Consider the following 19231-nt stretch of genomic DNA (forward strand, 5'->3'; position numbering starts at 1 on the left):
TGAGAAAAGTGAGGCCCAGTGAGGCTAAGTGACTAGAACCTAATAGTCATATGGTGGAAGTGAAGTGAAGTGAAATTTGCTCAGTAGTATCCAACTCTTTGTGACCCCTTGGACTATAGCCCACCAGGCTCCTCTATCCATGGGGCTTCTCCAGGCAAGAATACTGGACTGGGTTGCTGTTCCCATGCCCTCCTCCAGGGGATCTTCCCGACTAAGGGACTGAACCCAGGTCTTCCGCATTGCAGGCAGATTCTTTACCAGCTGAGCCACAAGGGAAGCCCAAGAAGACCGAAGTGGGTAGCGTATCCCTTCTCCAGGGGATCTTCCCGACTGAGAAATTGAACTGGGGTCTCCAGCATTGCAGATGGATTCTTTACCAACTGAGCTACCAGGAAAGCCTAAGATTCAAACCCAAGGGTGCCTGACATCAAGAGCCTGACCTCTTCCCGACCCACCCCTGTCATCAGCACAGAGCACGAGTCTCAAACAGCAGCAGCCCCTGAGAACTTGTTAGCAATGTCAGTTCTCATACTCTAGCCCAGAGCCCCGGAATCAGAAACCCTGCGGTGGTGCCCAGCCTCCTGCTTGCTGATCAGCCTGCCAGGTGGTTCTGGTGAGCCCTCCAGTTTGAGAACCACCAGGTGGGGCTGCCAGCGCAGCAAAAGGAAAGTGGCCTCAGCCTCCTCACCGACTCCCGATCTGTGGGGCAGGTTCAAGGTGCGTCAGCAGCCATCCCCTCTGAGGCCCTCAAACGGGATTTTCGTTGTTGCTGTGTCGTCACCAGGGACCCTGGCAGGCCCTCCTGTGTCAGCCTCCTCCAGCTTTGTTTTGTCGGCCACGTCACCCTTTTGCGGAAGGCCCTGACCTTTGTTAGGCATGTTATCAGTTCCGACTAACGAAAATAACTCTGTGGCGGATGGGGATATTTTTAATTGAATTGTATGAGACAAGAACTGCAGAAATAACACCCGGGTCCCTCCAGCTCGTGGTGGTGGGTGGTTTCGTTTTCCATCCTAATCTTGAAACTGGCCCGGCTCTGCCTGGAGCAGAGTCCCATGTGGGCAGCATACACCTCTCCCAGCCTCAGCCCAGCCTCAGCTTCCAGGGCTTCACAGTCTCTTCTGACCAATTAAACATCCCTGCTGCCATCATCACCTATTCTCAGCTCTCATCCAGTGCCTTTGTCTGCCAGACACTGTCTTGCTGTCGTTAAAAAAAAAAAAGTAGTGGAGATGACAACATTCATTTTGATCACAGTTGTGTACGACGCTTCGTTTTCCTGCAACGCAGACTGACGCCATGCATGGATCAGTGCTAACGAGCAATTTTATGCAAGGTTGTACCTGTTTATACAGATGCAGGGAGCGTCTGTGTTTATGCTTCCCAGCCCTTGCAAGGAGGGCACCTCCCCCGCTTTCCCCGACCCAAGTGGGAGCACCACCAGGATTACCCCCTGTTAGCAGCACCTTGCCAGGCAGGTCCAGACATCTCCCTGGGAGCAGCCTCATCAGGGCCAGCTGGCCAGGTTCTCATCACTCCCCGGCCTGCAAAGGCAGCCGAACAATGGGAAGTGTGTGCATTCCACGCTGCTTCACTGCCCACGGTCTGGAATCCACCAGCCCTTCCCTTGGCAGCCGTGTCCAGAGGTCAGGTCCAGCTGATCTGGGACAGGTCAAGGCCCCAGCCACAGGGCTCCTTCTCCAGCTGACCTCTTCTCCAGCTCATGGCCCCAGTCGTTCTCCAGGTTGGTCCTGTCACTCGCTCATTCATCCACCCCAGGAATGTTTATTGAGTTCAGATATCTGCTAGGAATGCAGAAATCGACTCTGGAGATCTGGGAGCGTGTGGCCTGGTGGGAGACACAGCAGAGGAACCACGGAGGTCGAGGAAGACTCTCCTTGAGAGATGGACATCTAGACGCAGACCTGGAGGTCGGGGGTGGGCTGCAGGACGAAGGAGCAGCCTGGGTGAATGAACACACAATGATTGGAGAGCGAGGCTGCAGGACAGAGCCAGGATACCGCAGGGGCGGGGCAACTGGGAGTCACCAGGGCTGTGCTTTGCTGGGGAACTCGGGTTTCACACAGGGGGTGTGGGAAGCCTTGGAAAAATTGTAAGCAGAGGAGTGAGTGACAGGGCCGTCAATGTCCTAGAAGTGTTCTTCCGGAAGATGGTTTGGAGGCATGGAGGCTGGTCCAGAGGCTACTGAAGTCACAGTTGTGGTGAGATGCTGAGACCCTGAACCTCAGCAGAGGCCGTGGGGAGGGGAGAGGTGGGCGGAGCCCTGAGGCAGGGAGAGGCAGGTGACCAGAGTGGGCGGGAACAGAGGCGCCGATCTCAGGAAGAGCCTCCTGGGCTACTGAGAATTCAGGATGCGTGGTCTTTGCTTCAGACCCACTGGAGTACTTTGTCCAGGTTATACTAAATAAACACGTTTATACTTTCAGCTTTGAGAAGAGAGAGATGCTGGGTGTGGGGACATTTTATCTGAAGAATTCCTCAAACCAGACATTATCAAATATTTACTCAGGCCAACTTAAAATATTAAATACTTGGTAAAACATAGAAGATGTACACCCTGACTTTCCTGTAAGAGTTGCTAACACAGCCTGTGGCCTGGTGAAGGCTGCCCAGGGACTGACTCCCGCCCTCAGCAGCCTCCTCTGTGCGTAGTGCACTGTTATTTAACATGGCCTCTTATGAACCCTGTAGATCAACCAAATGAATCCTTGTCCCCCCCGCCCCCGGTTATTCCTTTAGGATGTCTCTCAGATTCTGAGCTGGCCTGGTCCGTCCAGGTCCATTCGATTTGTTCCGATTTAGCCCCATCTCTCGCCTGGCCCTCTGCAGGTGCATCCTGACAGCCCCTGCTTCTCTATTGCTCCTGCCCTTCCCTGTACATTCATTCTCCCCCAACACCAGAGGAACCATCGTCAAACAAACTGGATTTGTCAATCGTCTGATAGTACCCTTCTATTTCTTTCCCCTGTGTTCAGGAAACCCCCTCCTCTCTCTGCATCCTATGGGAACTAAGACAGGGCAACATGGGGCAGGTGTGGGGTGACCAGGACGGAGAAAAGCCGAGTGGCACGTGTGTGCGGGAAAGGACACGTCAGCTCCACGCGGGAGCCTCTGCGGCCCTCGGGGGCGTCACGCCTGCTGCTTAGTTGGGCCCAGATTCCTGCCCTGATGCTCATGATCCTGAGGACAGGGTGCCCCAGGAGGGCAAGGCCGGATGCGCTGGGGGCCAGGAGGTTAAGCTGACTTGTCACTTGTTTGGGGGTGGGCAGTCTGCTCGGCTACAAGTGCTCAGACACTGGAGGGGTGGTGTAAGAGGAGACAGAAAGCAGGGAGAAAGCCAGGCCCCTGACAGGCCTTGGAGAGGACAGGGGAGGAAACTGTTCACCTTTTACACCTCTGACTTCTGGATGCTCAGGGCCTGAGAGAAGAGGCCCTGGGATTTGGAGGCGGGAGGTCTGGACTCAGCATCCTCTTAGCCGGAGGCCTTGGACTGCTGGCCGCCGCCCTGGGCCCCAGGTTCTGGCAGTGGGAGGAAGACCCTCGGCCAGCACCTTGCAGGGCTGTCTGGGAGGGGAGGCAGGGGTGAGGAGGTCCTCCTGGGCTATGGCAGGAGACCCTGGCATGGGTAAGTCCCTCTGGTTGGTTTCAGACCCCCAAATCTCGCCTTTCCTTCAGGGAGGGGTTGTCTAGCCAGCAGGGGGGCTTTGCCCCCCTCCCCAGCTCTGGCTGGTGGAGGGAGGTGCCCCACTGCCCTCATAGCCCTCTTCCCTCCTGGCCTCAGCTGCGTGGTAGACGAGATGGACTTCTCTGCCATGGAGCTGGACGAGGCCTTGCGCAAGTTCCAGGCCCATATCCGCGTGCAGGGCGAGGCCCAGAAGGTGGAGCGGCTCATAGAGGCCTTCAGGTGGGTCCTCCCCAGCCCTCACATACGCTGGGCGTTGGGGAAGTACGGGGCTGCCAGCCGGGGGCAGGAGTCCCCCACACACCCAGGGAATGGAGGAAGCAGCCCAGGCTCTGAGCTGAGGACCGGAGTCCCTAGAGGGCTGTTTGGGGTTTGGGTCGGGGAAGGTGGGACGGTGGCAGAAGGAGAGGAAAGAAGCAGGCAGACCTCTGGGGCTCTCTGAGCTGGACCAGCATCTGGCCTCCAGGTGGCCTGGTGACACTTCGTGTGTCCCCATCAACCAGCGGGTTTTTACTGAGCATCAGTCTGAGGCTGGTACTGGTGGTGGGGGGGGGGTGGTGGTGCCTGAGGTCTTTTGGTGCGTGACACCTGCCCCGTCCCCTCAGTGGGAATGGGGGCCAAAGTGTGGGGATGGGGAGCCGCCCGGGCCTAAGCACACACTCAGAAAATTGGACATGCTCCCGAGCGCCCCCCTCTCCAGAGTGTGGGGAAGGCAGGGCCCTCACGCCCCTCGCGTGCCCCCACCGCAGCCAGCGTTACTGCATGTGCAACCCCGAGGTGGTGCAGCAGTTCCACAACCCGGACACCATCTTCATCCTGGCCTTCGCCATCATCCTGCTCAACACCGACATGTACAGCCCCAACATCAAGCCGGACCGCAAGATGATGCTGGAGGACTTCATCCGGAACCTGCGAGGTAGGGGGGCAGTGGGGCGGGAGCGCTGCTTAGAGTCGTTCCGGGAGTCTCAGACCCCCACGGAAGGCTGTCACCCCGGTGGTCAAGGGCACTGGAACTGCTGTCTGGGCCCAGGAGGTTGCTAGCATGCCGGGCATTGGGGGAGTCCTTCCTGCTCTGAGTTTCATTATCGTGTGCCTTCTTTGGCTCTTTCTTCACCCATTACGCTGGGAACTAGTTTCTTCCTTTTATTAATAGTCCAGAAACACATGCCTCCGAAATATTGTATCTAAGCATTTCCCCTGTCCTTTTTCTCTGGACTCTGTTCCTGGAACTCCTGTTTTCAGATGTTAGACCTCCCCGTCTGAGCCTCTGACGGCAACTTTCTGCCTGCCATCCTTGTCTTCTTGTTTGACTTTCTTGAAGATGGCCCTCAGCTTTCTCTTTCAGATCTCCTGCTTAACTTCTCATTCCTGCTGGCATCATTTTCATTCTCAAGAACTCTTTTCTGCTAAGTGTTGCTCTTCAGAGCGTTTAGTTCCTGTTTTGTAGAAGCAATATCTTATGTTTTCACGTGTTTGTTTGTTTCGGTTTCTCCTTGCTTTCTTCTAAGTTCCTTTTTCAGTTTTTCCCGTACTCTTCCTCTCTCGTGTTGGAGACTTTCCATACACAGTTGATGAAACTTGGTTGTCCATCCGCATTTTGCAGTGAGCCACTAAAAGGCTGATTAAAACTCCAAGTGTGCGTGGGGTTGCCAACTGGTGGGCCTTCTCATGTCGACATTTCATTAAGCTGTTTCACGGGGAGAAGTGACTGCAATATCTGAAGATATTTTCCCCTGTGCTGCTCAATCCCTCAGAAGAGAAATGTCCAGTCTGTGGCCCAGAGGGGGTGAGTCTGCCAACGCTGAGAGCTTTGTGGGAAGTAGGCTCACGGGGGTCTCCTAATACACAGACACCAGCTCCACCCCCAGTTTTCAGCACAGACTCTCACTCTTGGTTGCGCTTAGTGTCAGTCGCTCAGTCGTGTCCAACTCTTCGCAGTCCCATGGACTGTAGCCCCCACGGCTCCACTGTCCGTAGGATTTCCCAGGTAAGAATACTGGAGTGGCTTGCCATTTCCTTCTCCAGCTGGTTGTGCTTGGGGTCCACCAGCCCAGAGCTCCTGGTTCATCCCTTCCAAAGAGTGAAGGCTTGGAATGGAGGAAGGGGCGGGGATGTCTAACTGCCTTTTATTCTAATTTTCAACTGATCTTCCTATTTCGAGCCCTCCTTCACCTCCAGGGCTCTGCCAGCTCCAGAGCCCTTGTGGGTTCTGAGCCTTCTCATCCCTCTGCTGGTTTCCGTTTCCACTTTCCCAGGTTTGCGGATCCATGTGCTCATTCACCCACTTTCAGGTCCCCTGGTGCCCTGCCTCTTCCTCCGTCTCTGCCGATTCCTTTTTCCGGGGCGTTCGGAAGGAGCAGAGGTGTGCAACCTGCCATCTCTACCTGGGAGCCCCGTGTGCTCAGTCCCTGCCCTGCTCCTCTTGGCCGCAGCCTGGTTTCTTTCAGGGGCCCTGGGGGGTGCTTCTCGGTTCATCAGCCCAACTCAGAACCAAGCTCAGATGTGGAAGACACAGGGTCAATCCAGAGAGTCGCTCATAGACGGTGTAATGTCCTCTCGACACTTAAGAAAACTGCTTGGAGAGTACTTGCCCAAGATGTTTCAGTTTTCATTTTTCCCCCTTGAAAAGAGGAGTGTATAATCGTTAAAAGAAGATTTAGAAAAAGTAGAAAGAAGATTTTGTTTATTGCTTCTGTTTCTACCTCCCGGGGAAAGTTGTTTTCATGTTGGTGTACTGCCTGCTGGTGCTTTATGTCACCAGAGTCTGATCATTACCATGAAGTGGGAGATGGGTGGTGGTCTTGTGACCACATCACTGCGGGGGCTGCCCTGCTCTCCTTCACTTAATGTCCCACCCCTCCCTGTGCTCCCAGCAAGGAGGGGATCTTCTCACCATCTGACAACGAATCCCTGAGCTCCCTGTGGAGGGGAGGGGAGGGCCTGAAAGAGACAAGACAGCAGACGGGCAGTGCCCTCATGGCGGGGCCGGAGCGGGAGATGCTGGGAGGAGCAAAGGCAGGGGAGCGGGAGATGCTGGGAGGAGCAAAGGCAGGGGAGCGGGAGATGCTGGGAGGAGCAAAGGCAGGGGAGCGGGAGATGCTGGGAGGAGCAAAGGCAGGATCCTGGAGGCTGTGATCGGAGATGAGGAGGAGGCCTGGGAGGCAGGAGCCAAGACTGGCTGTGGGGCACCTGGAGGTGGGGCTGGGACACGTGCTGAGCCCTCGTACAGCGGGCGCTCTGGCCAGGGAGGCCGTCTCTGATTTAGCAGGGATGTGGAGCCAACCACTGAAGGCTTTGGAGCAGGGACAGGGCCCAATCAAGGCCACCCTTGGGGAGCATCACTCAGGTAGCAGGCTTTCCCTCTCTGGCTCCAGACCCTGACCCCCCTGACCCCATCCCTTCTCCACTCCTCATCCCTAGGTGTGGATGACGGTGCCGACATCCCCAGGGAGCTGGTGGTCGGCATCTACGAGAGGATTCAGCAGAAGGAGCTCAAGTCCAATGAGGACCACGTCACGTACGTCACCAAAGTGGAGAAGTCCATCGTGGGCATGAAGACTGTAAGTGCCCATTGTAGGGTCACAGTGCTCAGCTGGCAGGGGGCTGGAGGGGTGGAAGTGGAAGGGATGAGGGATCATTTGCCCCCAACCTCGGGCCACAGAGCCCCTGTCTCCAGCTCCTTCCCTTTCTTCCTTTCTTTCTTGCACCCTCTTCCTTCCACCTGCCTATCTCCTCATCGCTTGACCAGCTCCTGCAGTGGGAGGGGTGGAAGTGAGGTGCTGGGAAAGACTGTCCAGGCTCTTGGGTTGAAGCCTCTGGAAGGCCAGATAAGGAGGTTGGGGTGGAACAGACCCTGGGCATCCTAGATGATCTACTGAAGAGAAGGAAGGACATGGGCTAAAGCAGACTCTCGATGTGGGGTCTCAAACCCTTGGGGTGCCCCTGAGCTGTGGCCCTGGGTCACAGTTTGCTCCAAGATTGCAGTGGTTTTTAAGGGCAGTCCTCTCGAGGTGTCCACAGAAGCTCCGTATACCACAGACATAAAGGTCTGGCCTCCATCTCTAACTCTGATCTCTCTGGTTCCTCCTTCCCAGTGGCTTGCTCAGGGGGCAGTTTGGGGACCTTTCTGGAGGCTCTGTGCTGGGCCCCTCCACCCATTCATGCGAGGTCAGCCTTTCCTGGCTAGAACCCTTCATGCTGAAGTCGCAGCCTCTGTCAGGCTTGTGGATGCCCCCCAGGAGCTGGTTCACACACTAGAGCAGGTTCCAAGTGTCCCTGGGGCCCCCTCCCCGCCTTGCACACTTGTGTCTGGGTGTGCAGTAGAGAGAAGCGCAGCCCAGAATGTGGGGGTGCCCTCGAGGAGGCCTCGGAGGGAGAGGGGTGCACAGTGATGGGACTTGAACAATCCAGAGGCTCTTTTCTTTTTTTAATGTTTATTTCTTTATTTTTGGCCGTGCTGGGTCTTTGGTGCTGCGGGGGCTTTTCTCTAGTTGTGGGGAGCAGGGCTGCTCTTTGTCGTGGAGCCTGGATTCTAGGGTGTGCGGGCTTTGGTAGGTTCAGTGCATGAGCTTAATTGCACCGCAACCGGTGGGATCTTCCCAGACTAGGGATCAAACCTGTGTCCCCTGAGTTGGCAGGTGGATTCTTTACCACTGACCCACCAAGGAAGCCCGGAGACTCTATTCAATGTCCTTTCTCTGCCTTTTATCCTCTTACTTCCTCCCAGCATCATGAACCCCTCCTGCCCAGCCCTGATCCCCAAGGAGCGCGAGGAAGGGGAGAGAGCCCCGGGGGAGGAGAGGGGAGGTTCAGGGTCAAACCGGGCCTGCATCTGCTCCTCTGGAAGCTGGTGCTGGGGGGTGATGGCCGCGGCCATGGGCCGCCCCCCCGCTGAGCACTGTGTGCCCCCGCCCAGGTTCTCTCTGTGCCGCACCGCCGCCTGGTCTGCTGCAGCCGACTCTTCGAGGTGACGGACGTGAACAAGCTGCAGAAGCAGGCCGCACACCAGAGGGAGGTGTTCCTCTTCAACGACCTGCTGGTGGTGAGCCAGGAGCTGAGCAGGGAGGGGCTCAGGGACCCCCCCCCCACCCCTCCGCCACCACAGGGTGCTGCACACCCAGTGGCCGATTTCCACAGCCTGGGGTGCGAGGTGGCCAGGGCAGACAGGATCATTCCTATTCTGTAGATTATGAAGCCAAGGCACAGAGCGCTTATCTGCTCGGGGTTCCCGGTCCTGGTGGGAATGGAGTAGGTCCCAGAGCGTCTGCCTCCCTGTCATGATGAGAAACCTGGGGCTGCAGGGTACAGGGCTGCACGTCCGTCTGTCCCACAGCCTGGGAGGTGTCCCACAGTCTGAGAGCGGCCGGTACTGTCCCCGGGTCCAGGGGAATGCTGGCATGTGTGTGTGTGTGTGTGTGTGTGTGCCCGCACGTGCGTGTGCATGTCTATACATCTATGGGGCATTCAACCTTCGCTCTTCGAACACAGAGCATGTGTGCCAAGTCTCTTCAGTTATGTCTGACTCTCTGCGACCCTGTGGACTGTAGCCCAGCAGGCTTCTCTGACCATGGGATTCTCCAGGCAAGAATACCGGAGTGGGTTGCCAGGCCCTCCTTCAGGGGTCTTCCTGATCCAGGGATCGAACCCGAGTCTCTTATGTCTCCTATGTTGGTAGGTGGGTTCTTTACCACTAGCGCTACCTGGGAGGCCCTTTGAACACAGACATCCATACAATGACTAGTGAGTGTCAGTTGTGTCCCAGGCATTGCTCTAAGTGCTAGAAAGCAGGGGTGAACAGGATCTGATCTGTCTCCTCTCCATCCCCCACCACCCTCTCCATCCATGACTCATCCCGGCACTGCCTCTAACCTTGTCCCACATCTGATGATCACACCCAAGGTCCACCTCCAAAGAGCAGCGGAGTCAACCCACCCACCCATGGGACTCATCTCGCTCCACGCCTCACCTCCATCCCCACCCCCTGACCCACCAGCTGTCTCCCGAGGCTGGTTCCTTCTGTCTCAGACCCTGACTTTGCTGCTCATTGTCTGGTTGAAAAGCTCCCAGACCTTGCATGACCCCCCCCCTTCCCCTCATTCAGTGCAGAGGTCCCCCACCTCAGAGGTGGCCTGCCCACTCACTGTCCAGTCCTTACACTACTTCATCCTCCAAACACATACCGGGGACTTCCCTGGCGGTCCAGTGGTTGAGACACTGCCCCGTTAAGAAAAAAAGTACCAGTTTCTGCCCTCACCTGTGTATGCGTTTCTTCACTGCCTTTCGGCTTGTTATGTGTTAATGGGCTGACCCGTTGATTGACTTATGGATCCCGAGGGTCCTCCTCCCGCAATCCTGGCATCCTGAGGCCGAGATGTTTCTTCTTTCGTTTTTGTTTGTTAGAAATGGTGGTCAGGAAGGGGTCTCTAAGGAGGCTGTATTTGAGTCAAGCTCTAAGTGAGGAGGGGCTTCCCAGGTGGCGCTAGTGGTAAAGAACCCGCCTGCCAACACAGGAGACTTAAGAGAGCCAAGTGCCATCCCTGGGATGGGAAGATTCCCCTGGGTAAGGGCATGGCATGGTAAGGACTCTTGCCTGGAGACGTCCATGGACAGAGGAGCCTGGCAGGCCTCAGTCCGTGGGTTCGCAAAGAGTCAGACGCGACTGAAAGAGCTTAGTACAGCACTAAGTGAGGAGAGTAGCCGACCGTGCTGGAAGCTGCAAGGAAATGGTGCAGAGACCCACAGTGGGACCCACCCGCCCTGTTCAAGCCACAGAAAGGACGGCTTGGCCTGAGCAGAGCAGGGAGCAGACGAGGTGGCGGTTACAGACCAGGCCGGGAGTCCGGGCTGGCTGTTAGATGCCGTGGGAAGGGTTGCTGAACGGTTTCATGCAGTATATCGTGTGTATGCATATGTGTGCATGCATATGTGTATACGTGTGTGTCAATGTGTCCTGAGTGTGTAAGTCTGTGTCACGTGTGTGTGTGTGTGTGAATGTATCCTAAGTGTATAAGTCTGCCTGGGCGTGCTTGTCCTTTTCTGTGTGTTCACTTGTGTTCACCAGGGCCCCTGGCTGTCTGCCCATCCAGGTGTGTGAGGCATGTTTATCACACTAGTGCACACTCGTCAGGGCACGTCTCTCTCCCTCTCCTGGACAGATTCTGAAACTCTGCCCCAAGAAGAAGAGCTCCTCCACGTACACCTTCTGCAGGTCCGTGGGCCTGCTGGGCATGCAGTTTCACCTCTTTGAGAACGAGTGTAAGTCTGTCGTCTGTGGCTGTGGCCGGGGCTGGGGGAGGGCCCAGGCCTCCGCTGCGGCTGCTCAAGGCCCGCGGCGGCTGGGGTCTGGCTTCCAGATTACTCTCACGGCATCACCCTGGTGGCCCCGCTCTCGGGCTCCGAGAAGAAGCAGGTGCTGCATTTCTGCGCCCTGGGCTTGGACGAGATGCAGAAGTTTGTGGAGGACCTGAAGGAGTCCATCGCCGAGGTGACAGAGCTGGAGCAGATCCGGATAGAGTGTAAGGACGCGTCACCCCGGCCCCGGGGTGGCCTGGCTCCGGGAGCAGGGCCGCTCGTAGACAGACACCCCTCTGTGGAGTGAGTGTGGGTGAGCAAGGCCCCTCTGCCTTCCCGAGCCCTCCCCGCCCCCTGCCCCGCCACGCCATCACGGCTGATGGAGGCTTCACAGTTAAACCGAGGTACGCAAGGGTGTGTGCACGTGTAGCCAGGCTGTGGGGCTCCCTGTGGGCCCCTCGGCCACAGAACTTCTCTGGGTTTGAGCCGGACCAGGGAGCGAGCCGGCCTTAAAGACAGGCATGCACACCAAGGCGTCCCAGGCAGATTCTGACCCAGTCTCCCTGGACAGCCTCCTCCCTGATCCAGTTCAGATTCCCACATCACAGCTGGTTGTTTCTCATCTTTCATGCCTTTTAACCTGTAAGGGTCCTCACACTTAATTTTGTCATAACGTCGTCTTCCTGAAGAGTCCCAGCTGGCTTTCTGGCCGTCCGTCACCTTGGAGCCATCTTTCTGTCCTCCAAGGAGTGCCTATTCTCAGTTGCTCTCACTGCTATCGCTCAGGCCTTGGAGACAATCTCAGAGCCGCTTCATCCATCCGGGTGGTTTACCGGTGGCTTATGGGTTCAACACAAGAGCAGTGCCAACCTGCGGTCTCTGCCCACATGCATGCTTTCCTGTCAAGAAGCATTGCGGCAGCGTCAGAGAGCCTTTGAAGGAAAATTAAATAAGAATGGATTCAGAAACTCCAACAGAAAATAAAAAGAGACTCCAGGTCTGCCTTGCATGGCCACTTAGTTGAAAAGTAGTTCTAAATTGGTCTAAACCTCTTAGGCAGGAGGAAAGGCAGTGGGAGCTTTGAGCAGGGTGCCAGTGCGCCAGGCGATGATGTCTCACGAGCATCCTTGGAGCACCTACTGTGTGCCTGGCAGCTTGTTTAGGTGTGCCCAGAGGGAGGCTGCAAGGACTCACGGCTTTATGGAAAACGAGACAGAGCAGTTAAGGGATGTGTCTAAAGTGCATATTAGAAGCAGACGACCCGAAAGTTGCACTGGAGTCTGATTCTGAGGTTCACGTAATTTCCTGTCTGAAAATGAGAGGCTAGTTTCTGTCTCTAATTTCCTAAGACAGCAATGAAATCAGGTTAAAACAAAAAACTCTCCCAACCAGCGCATATAACTTAACTCATTAATGCCTAGTGCAGGGAGGGTGTAAATTCCCTTTCTGCTGTAGATGGGCAGTGTGACTTCAGGGGCATAACAGACTCTTTCCAATGCCATCTTAGCTGTTGGTCTAGAACATTCTCAAAGACACACCCTCACCTTGTCAGAATGTCAGAATGTCCCAGATGAAGCTGGAGAGCCCAGCACCCAAGGCAGGCACCAGCCTGGCTGTGCATGGCCACTTTCCCCATCAGCCTGGGAGGAGTGTATCTGCCCCTCTGAGAACAAAGGGGTCAATAGCGCCAGGATCTGGGTGTGAAGGGTGAATATCCTCTCCTGCTGTCCAGAGGTTGAGGGAAGCGGCGGAGGGCTCACATCTGCTCCTGCTCTTCTGACAGAGAGTAAGGGAAGAAAGCTGAGCAAAGAGGAGGGGTTGCTCAGGAAGGCCGGGAGGAAAGAAAAAAGAAAAAGGAAAACGGCTGCCAGCGTTCCTGTTTATCGAGCCCTTACTACGTGCCTGGCCCCGGGCTGAATGCTGCGCCTGTTGAATGATTTAATTCTTGCCACATCTTTCCAGTAGCTGAGTAGTAGAATCTTCATTTTGCAAATAAGGAAACTGGTCAACAGAACTTAAGGAAGTGGCCCCAAATTCATGCTGTCCGTGACAAAACAAGACTGGCACCCAGGTTTCTTGGGCTCCTTGCTGATTTCTCCAAAGCCAAGGCGGCCCCTCTGGGGAGAGAGGAGCAACTCTCGGTTCAGTAGAATTATTGAGTATTGATTGATGGTGTGGTTCAGGCACAAATGGTCCTGGTTTGGGGTTTGCAGGCCGGTGTCCCCAAATTACAGACGACTAGTTGCTAGAATGCGTGCATGTTCAGTTGTGTCTGACTCTTTGTGACTCCCTGAACTGTAGACTGCAAGGCTCCTCTGTCCATGGGATTCTTTAGGCAAGAATACTGGAGTAGGTTGCCATTCTCTTCTCTGGGAGAAGTCCCAACCCTGGGATTGAACCCATGCCTCCTTCTTTGGCAGATGGATTCTTTACCACTGGCATCACCTGGGAAGCCCCCTAGAGAGGCAGAAAATGGAACCCAAGAGAGTAGCTTTAACACAGGGAACTTTAGTGATGTCTCCTGGGAAAGAGGAACTGAGGAGGGATGTAATAACAGCTGTCGAATCCCCAAGGAGGGTAACTGGCCTTTCTCCAGCACCACTGAGGACAGACAGGAAGGAATCAGTTTTTAGTCTAGAGAGAGGAATTAAAGCTGAGTAGCAGGCAGACCAACTCAATGGACATGAGTCTGAGCAAACTCCGGGAGATGGTGAAGGACAGGGAAGCCTGGTGTGCTGCAGTCCATGGGGTGGCAAAGAGTCGGACACCACTGAGCGACTGAACAGCAAAGGGGCAAAGCAGACAGACATCCACCGGAGCCTTGGCAGCTGGGTACTCCCTTCTCAGGGGAGTTCAGCCGGCGGACACGGTGGGCAGACAGGACAGCTCCAGTGGTGGTGAGGCACTAGCTACACCATATGAGCCTTCCACGTCGTCCTAGGAGCTGATGTGTGTTAAGCTCCTGACAAGCCTGAGTACCTTGATGTCTTTTCTCTTGCAACCCTCTTAATGATCCTATGAAGCAGACGCTGTTGTCCTCGTAAGAGAGGCACAGAGAGGTTAAGTAATCCACCTGAAGCCACACAGTCGGGCAGCATTGGAGCCAAGATGCAGACCCGGGTGGTCACCCCCTGTTGTCCACCTCGTCCCCCTCCTCTCGGGCTGTCAGAGCAGGGAATGGCTGGCATCGCCTCTGGAGGGGGAACTGAGGCTCCAGAGGGCACTGAATCTGCCGTGAAGTGGGGATGTGGGTGCCGTGTGTTCAGGAGCCCCTTCCCCGCTCCCCCCCACTCTCCCCCCATCCCTTCTCAACCCTCTGTGTGCTGGAGTCCAGGCTTCTCTCTGTTCACGGGCTTTTCCATTTCCCAGGGGAGCTGGAGAAGCAGCAAGGAACAAAGACTCTCTCCTTCAAGGCTGGGGGAGCCCAGGGAGACCCGCAGTCCAAGCAAGGGTCGCCCACAGGTGAGTTCCAGACCTGGGGCCCCGCCTGCGTGGAGGCCCCGCCCACACCCCAGCCTTGGGGTCCTGGGGATTCAGGCGAGGAAGGTGCTGCTCTACATGGCCCAACCTCCTGGGGCCTCAGCAGTGGGAGTGGGTGGAAGGTGAGAGAGAAGTGTGTCTACTGACAAAGGGTCACTGTCCTTCTGGAGGTGTCGGGACCCTGGGCCCCTCGCTCTCTGCAGACGGGATGGGGGCGTCTGCGGTTGGGAGCAGGTAAGAAAGGTGGCCAGAAGGGTATGGAAATCTTGGTCTGCCTCCTCCAGACCTTTCCCTAAGGGGCCACCAGCACTCTCTCATCCCAGGCCTGAGTCAGCCTGAAACCCACATGAACCCTCAAACCCAGTGTCTCAAATGGTTTCTCCAGGTTGAATTATTCACTCCGGATGAATTCAGCCAGCTTCGGATTTTCTGTCACCTGTGGCCATGTTCTGTAGACCTCTTCCTCTCTTCCCTTGGCCCCCTCCTACTTTTCTGTCCCCAGCCCCTTCCCTTCCCCCACCCTGCAGGGAGAAGATGTGCCCCCAAAGGAAAAAGAATCAGAAGGAGTGGTGGCATGAGACTTAAATCCCAGCCCAACAAACCCTAGCAAACCATCCGGGACTCTTCACTAATTAATTAATTCAGTCATTCATCCTTATAGTAATGAACTCTTATTGAGCGCCTGCTGTGTGCCTCATGCCAAGCCCTGGGAAACCAGGGTCCCAGCAGGACGTCAGTTTGAGCTGAGCCTCCAGTGGGCTCCATGCTGGTCCCAAACCCCGCTGGTTACGGCCACGGCGCCGAGGTGCTGTGACAGCATCACAGGACCGGCCTCACCAGCTGGGAGATGAGATTGGTTTTCCAAGCACGGTTTTTGCTCACGGAGACCCTCACTGTGATGTCTCCTCTGTGTGTGGGTCTGACCCGCCACCTTGAGTTCCTAATCACCTGCCCTGTTGTCAGCCGGCCCCTTTATGTCTACGGTCATAGCACACGCCTGTTTTCACAGCTATTTAAACCCCGGAGTCAAACCTCAGTGGTGGCTGATTCCTGAACACCCCGCCCCACTCTCTGCAGCACGGCCCGTCTCCGGGGGTAGCTGCAGCTCCCGGCCTCCCCCCACTGCAATGTGCGTCTCCAGGGCCTCATCCATTAGCTCCCTCCCCAGCAGGGTCCTTGGTTCCAAACATTAGCCCAGCTTCCTCTTGTGTTACAGAAAGCAAAGGGGTGGGCATTGCAGGGAGTGGGCGCCCTCCCAGCGATGTGAGAAATCAGAGGGCCCTGGCAGAGGGCTCTAGGATGTTGGTGGGGGTAGGGGAGGGAGTCAGGGGTGACTGAGTTGGAAGAAGTCCTCAAGCTGTCCCTGGGGGTACACAGGGTGTGCCAGGCCCATCAGAGAGCCCTCATATATATTAACGCAATACGTGAAATCCAAAAAAAAAAAAAAAAATGGTATAGATGATCTTATTTGCAAAGCAGAAATAGTGACACAGACGTAGAGAACAAATGTATGGATACCAAGGCAGGAAGGAGGGGTGGGATGAATTGGGAGGCTGGGATGGGAACCTACTCTACAACCCAGGGAACTCTACTCAGGGCTCTGTGGTGACCTGAATGGGAAGGAAATCCAAAAAAAGAGGAGATGTATATATATGTATGGGGCTTTCCAGGTGGCTCAGTGGTGAAGAATTCACCTGCCAATATAGGAGACACAAGAGATGCAGGTTTGATCCCTGGGTCGGGAAGATCCCCTGGAGGAGGAAATGGCAACCCACTCCAGTATTCTTGCCTGGAGGATCCCATGGACAGAGGAGCCTGGCAGGCTACAGTCCGAGGGGTCGCAGAGAGTTGGACACAACTGAGCGATGGAGCAGCAGTGTGTATACGTCTGGGCGATTCACTTTGCTGCAGAAACTAACACAGCATTGTAAAGCTGTACTCCAGTAAAAATTAATGGAAAAGAATAGCAAGCCCTCATAGATGGGAATTCTTTGGTGGTCCAGTGGTCCACACTTCCAATGCGGGGGTCACAGGTCGTTCCCTGGGTCAGGGAACTAAGAACCTACATGCTACAGGGCTTGGCCAAAAAAAATAAATGTTTTTTAAAAAGAAATCCCTGGTAGCAATCACAGACTGCTCTTACCTACACCAGGCTCTGCCTGGGGTGCGTGCAGCTCACTGACTCCTCAGCACTCAGCTCGGTAACAGGAACAAGAAAGAATGGGGACACCTCCCTCACGGAGTCTGTGCCACAGACACTCAGGAGCCCCTGGGAGCCAAGAACCAAGGCCTCCTCACAGCCACTCTGCACAATCCATCCAGGGCTCTGATAAGGGTAAAGGAGATTCGACAATATCCAGCAAGGAAAAAATGGGCTCAAAGAGGTGTAGCATCTTGCCCAAGGTCACACAGCTGCTCAGTGGCAGAGCTGGGCTCAGGCATCAAGTCCACTGCCCACACAGTTGTGGGGCCCCTGGAGGATCCAGAAGGATGCCAGGTTGGGAGGTGTGGGGTGGGGTGGGGGGGTGGGTAGGCAGGGCTTTGTGCAGGAATAGGGCGGTGGAGAGTGAGCCCTGTGCTCTTTGCATTCAAAGCCAAAAGGGAAGCAGCGGCCGCGGGGGAGAAGGCTACGGAGAGCTCGGTGGAGGTGAGTGGAGGCCTGGTCGCCCAGGTGAGTACGTCTGCGTGCCCCACCCTCTTCTCACTGTCTCTGTTGTTTCTCTTCTCAGGTTTTAATCAATGCCTCCCCAGCCCGACTCACCATATTACCAATTTCAAGAGATACAATTAAAAGTTACTGCTAGCATGGGTAATGCCACTCTTCCAGCACCTAATTAAGCCACAGTGCCCCCTCCAGTTCCCCGGATGCCCAGCCCACTGAGCCCCCCAGGCTGAGCTCCCAGGCTAACACGTGCAGATGAAGCCCCCAGCAGACCCACAGCATCCCTCCACGGTCCCCTAAACCCACCGCCCCGCATATGCTATGGTCCTGATGCTCCATGTCCCCTGTCCCACATCCTGCCAGCCTCTGTGGAGGGAGCCTGGCCCCTCCGAGAATCACCCCTCAGGTCCAGTCCCCGAGTCGACGCTTCTAGGGAAAGTGGGGGCGGCTGGGAGGATACAGTGTCTGCTCAACACAGCTGAGCCACCCGGAAAGCTGGCCATGGGGTGGGATGTGCTGGAGGAAGTGAGGCAAGGTGGGACTGGGGTTGTCTTAGGGCTTCTCCTGGCGGGGGGCGGTGGGCACTGCTGTGTCTGAAGACCCTCCAAGTTGGAGGGAAGGGACTGGTGGAGTGGCAGGAGCAGCTGGTCCCTGCCAGTCCCAGAGCACCGCCTGGGAGGGGGCATGTAGTCGCCCTGCAAGCCTGGGGACCCCAGCCCTCCCCACTGACTCCCCTTGGACCCCCGTGGGCCCCTCACTCATTTCTGCCAGGCCTCCAGGGCCCCTCATGGTCACACAGAGCCCCCACTCCAAGCTGGAGGAGCCCCCTCTTAGGGCTCTGAGAGAGGAGCCCTGCCCCAGCCCGACTAAGCTCGGGGAAGCCCCAGGAAACCCTCACTCTCCCCGTAGCCCCCCACCCCCCACACACCTGTGTCTGGAGGAGGCACCTTCACACGGAGGAGCTTCCTGCCCCAGCAGCTGGCAAGCCCCCAGGGTGGGTATTCCATCCTCCGCGACCACCACCCCCCTGCCCATCTTCCTGCAGCTGCCCGTTCTCCAGCCTTGCAGATAAACACCGCAAGTTACCAGCCCTGCCCATGCCTTCGAGCCCCTGCCCAGGGAGGACCACAGTCTGTGGGCCCTTCGCCCCCTCCTCCCCTGGTTCAGAGGGCCACGTGGCTATCTGCAAGGCTAGCCCCAGGGCCCCCGGCAGCCTCCGCTCCCCTGCACCGAGGGTAGCCTCACCGCCGCCTCTCTGCTGGACCCCAAGCTCCCGCGTCCTCCGCCCCCCACCCCGTCACTGCCTGGCCGCCTGCTGGCAGGCGCTTCTCCAGCTTGTCTGAGCTGTCAGGCTTGCTACTCATGTTCCATCCCTTCCCCTCTCTCTTCTTTCTTTCATCAGCAGGGAGTCGGGGTGGGGGTGGCGGTCAGAATGAGAGAATGTTCTGTCACTTCCTGCTTTTCACTTACTAACTATTGAAGATAAGGATGGGCCAGCTTGGGTGGGGGCAGAGGGAGGTACAGACAGCAGAGCAGGGATCAGGGACAGGGAGCCGAGGAGGAGGCGCAGGGCGAGACCAGAGCTGCAGCCACGGGGGGGCGGGGGGGCTCGAGGGTCTGAACCGGGGCAGTCAGGTGTTTGCCCCGAGAGGGGCTGCGGTAAAGTCTGGGAGCAGTGAGCAGAAACCTTGACCCCACAGTCTCAGGCCACTTCCTCCCGGGGAATAACTCAGAATAGAGCAGAATAGAGTGGGGAATAACTCAGAATAACTCAAAGCAGGTGGGGAAAAAGCTGCCCCCCACCCCCCAGTGGATGGAAGGAAGCCTCCTGTCCCAGTGAGGGCCACAGAGGACTCCCCGAGAGGGAGGGGGCGCAGCCCTGCTCTGCCCTGTCTGGGCACTGAGGGGCTTGGGGACTCCTTTGTTGGAATAGGGCAGGGAGTAGTGGGGGGAAGAAGCTCAGGCCTAGAAAACGCTGCCAAGGTAAAGGTTGAGAATGGAGAGTAGAGCCCATGGCCTGCAGGCCCTGGCAGTGGGGCTTGTGAAAACCAAAGCAGCGGGGCTGGATTTGGGGGATGAGGAGCAGGACTGGAGAG

At 56.4% G+C, this 19231-nt stretch overlaps 1 protein-coding gene across 5 annotated transcripts in view; it reads left to right on the plus strand.

The window, feature by feature from the left end:
- IQSEC3 (IQ motif and Sec7 domain 3) overlaps window positions 1–19231 on the plus strand; it is an 89565-nt gene that overhangs the window by 65657 nt on the left and 4677 nt on the right. For 3 of the 5 annotated variants that reach the window (XM_018048643.1, XM_018048645.1, XM_018048647.1), the window contains 8 exons: window positions 3803–3925; window positions 4453–4619; window positions 7124–7263; window positions 8619–8744; window positions 10858–10957; window positions 11056–11217; window positions 14363–14455; window positions 17068–17144. In XM_018048643.1, coding sequence (XP_017904132.1) covers window positions 3803–3925; window positions 4453–4619; window positions 7124–7263; window positions 8619–8744; window positions 10858–10957; window positions 11056–11217; window positions 14363–14455; window positions 17068–17144 — 988 coding nt within the window. Of the gene's footprint in view, window positions 1–3802; window positions 3926–4452; window positions 4620–7123; window positions 7264–8618; window positions 8745–10857; window positions 10958–11055; window positions 11218–14362; window positions 14456–17067; window positions 17145–17202; window positions 18679–19231 lie in introns of those variants that run through there. The other 2 variants (XM_018048644.1, XM_018048646.1) reach the window with 2 other exon arrangements.

This window comes from Capra hircus, chromosome 5 (genome assembly GCF_001704415.2).
Source record: "Capra hircus breed San Clemente chromosome 5, ASM170441v1, whole genome shotgun sequence".
Taxonomy (NCBI): Eukaryota; Metazoa; Chordata; class Mammalia; order Artiodactyla; family Bovidae; genus Capra; species Capra hircus.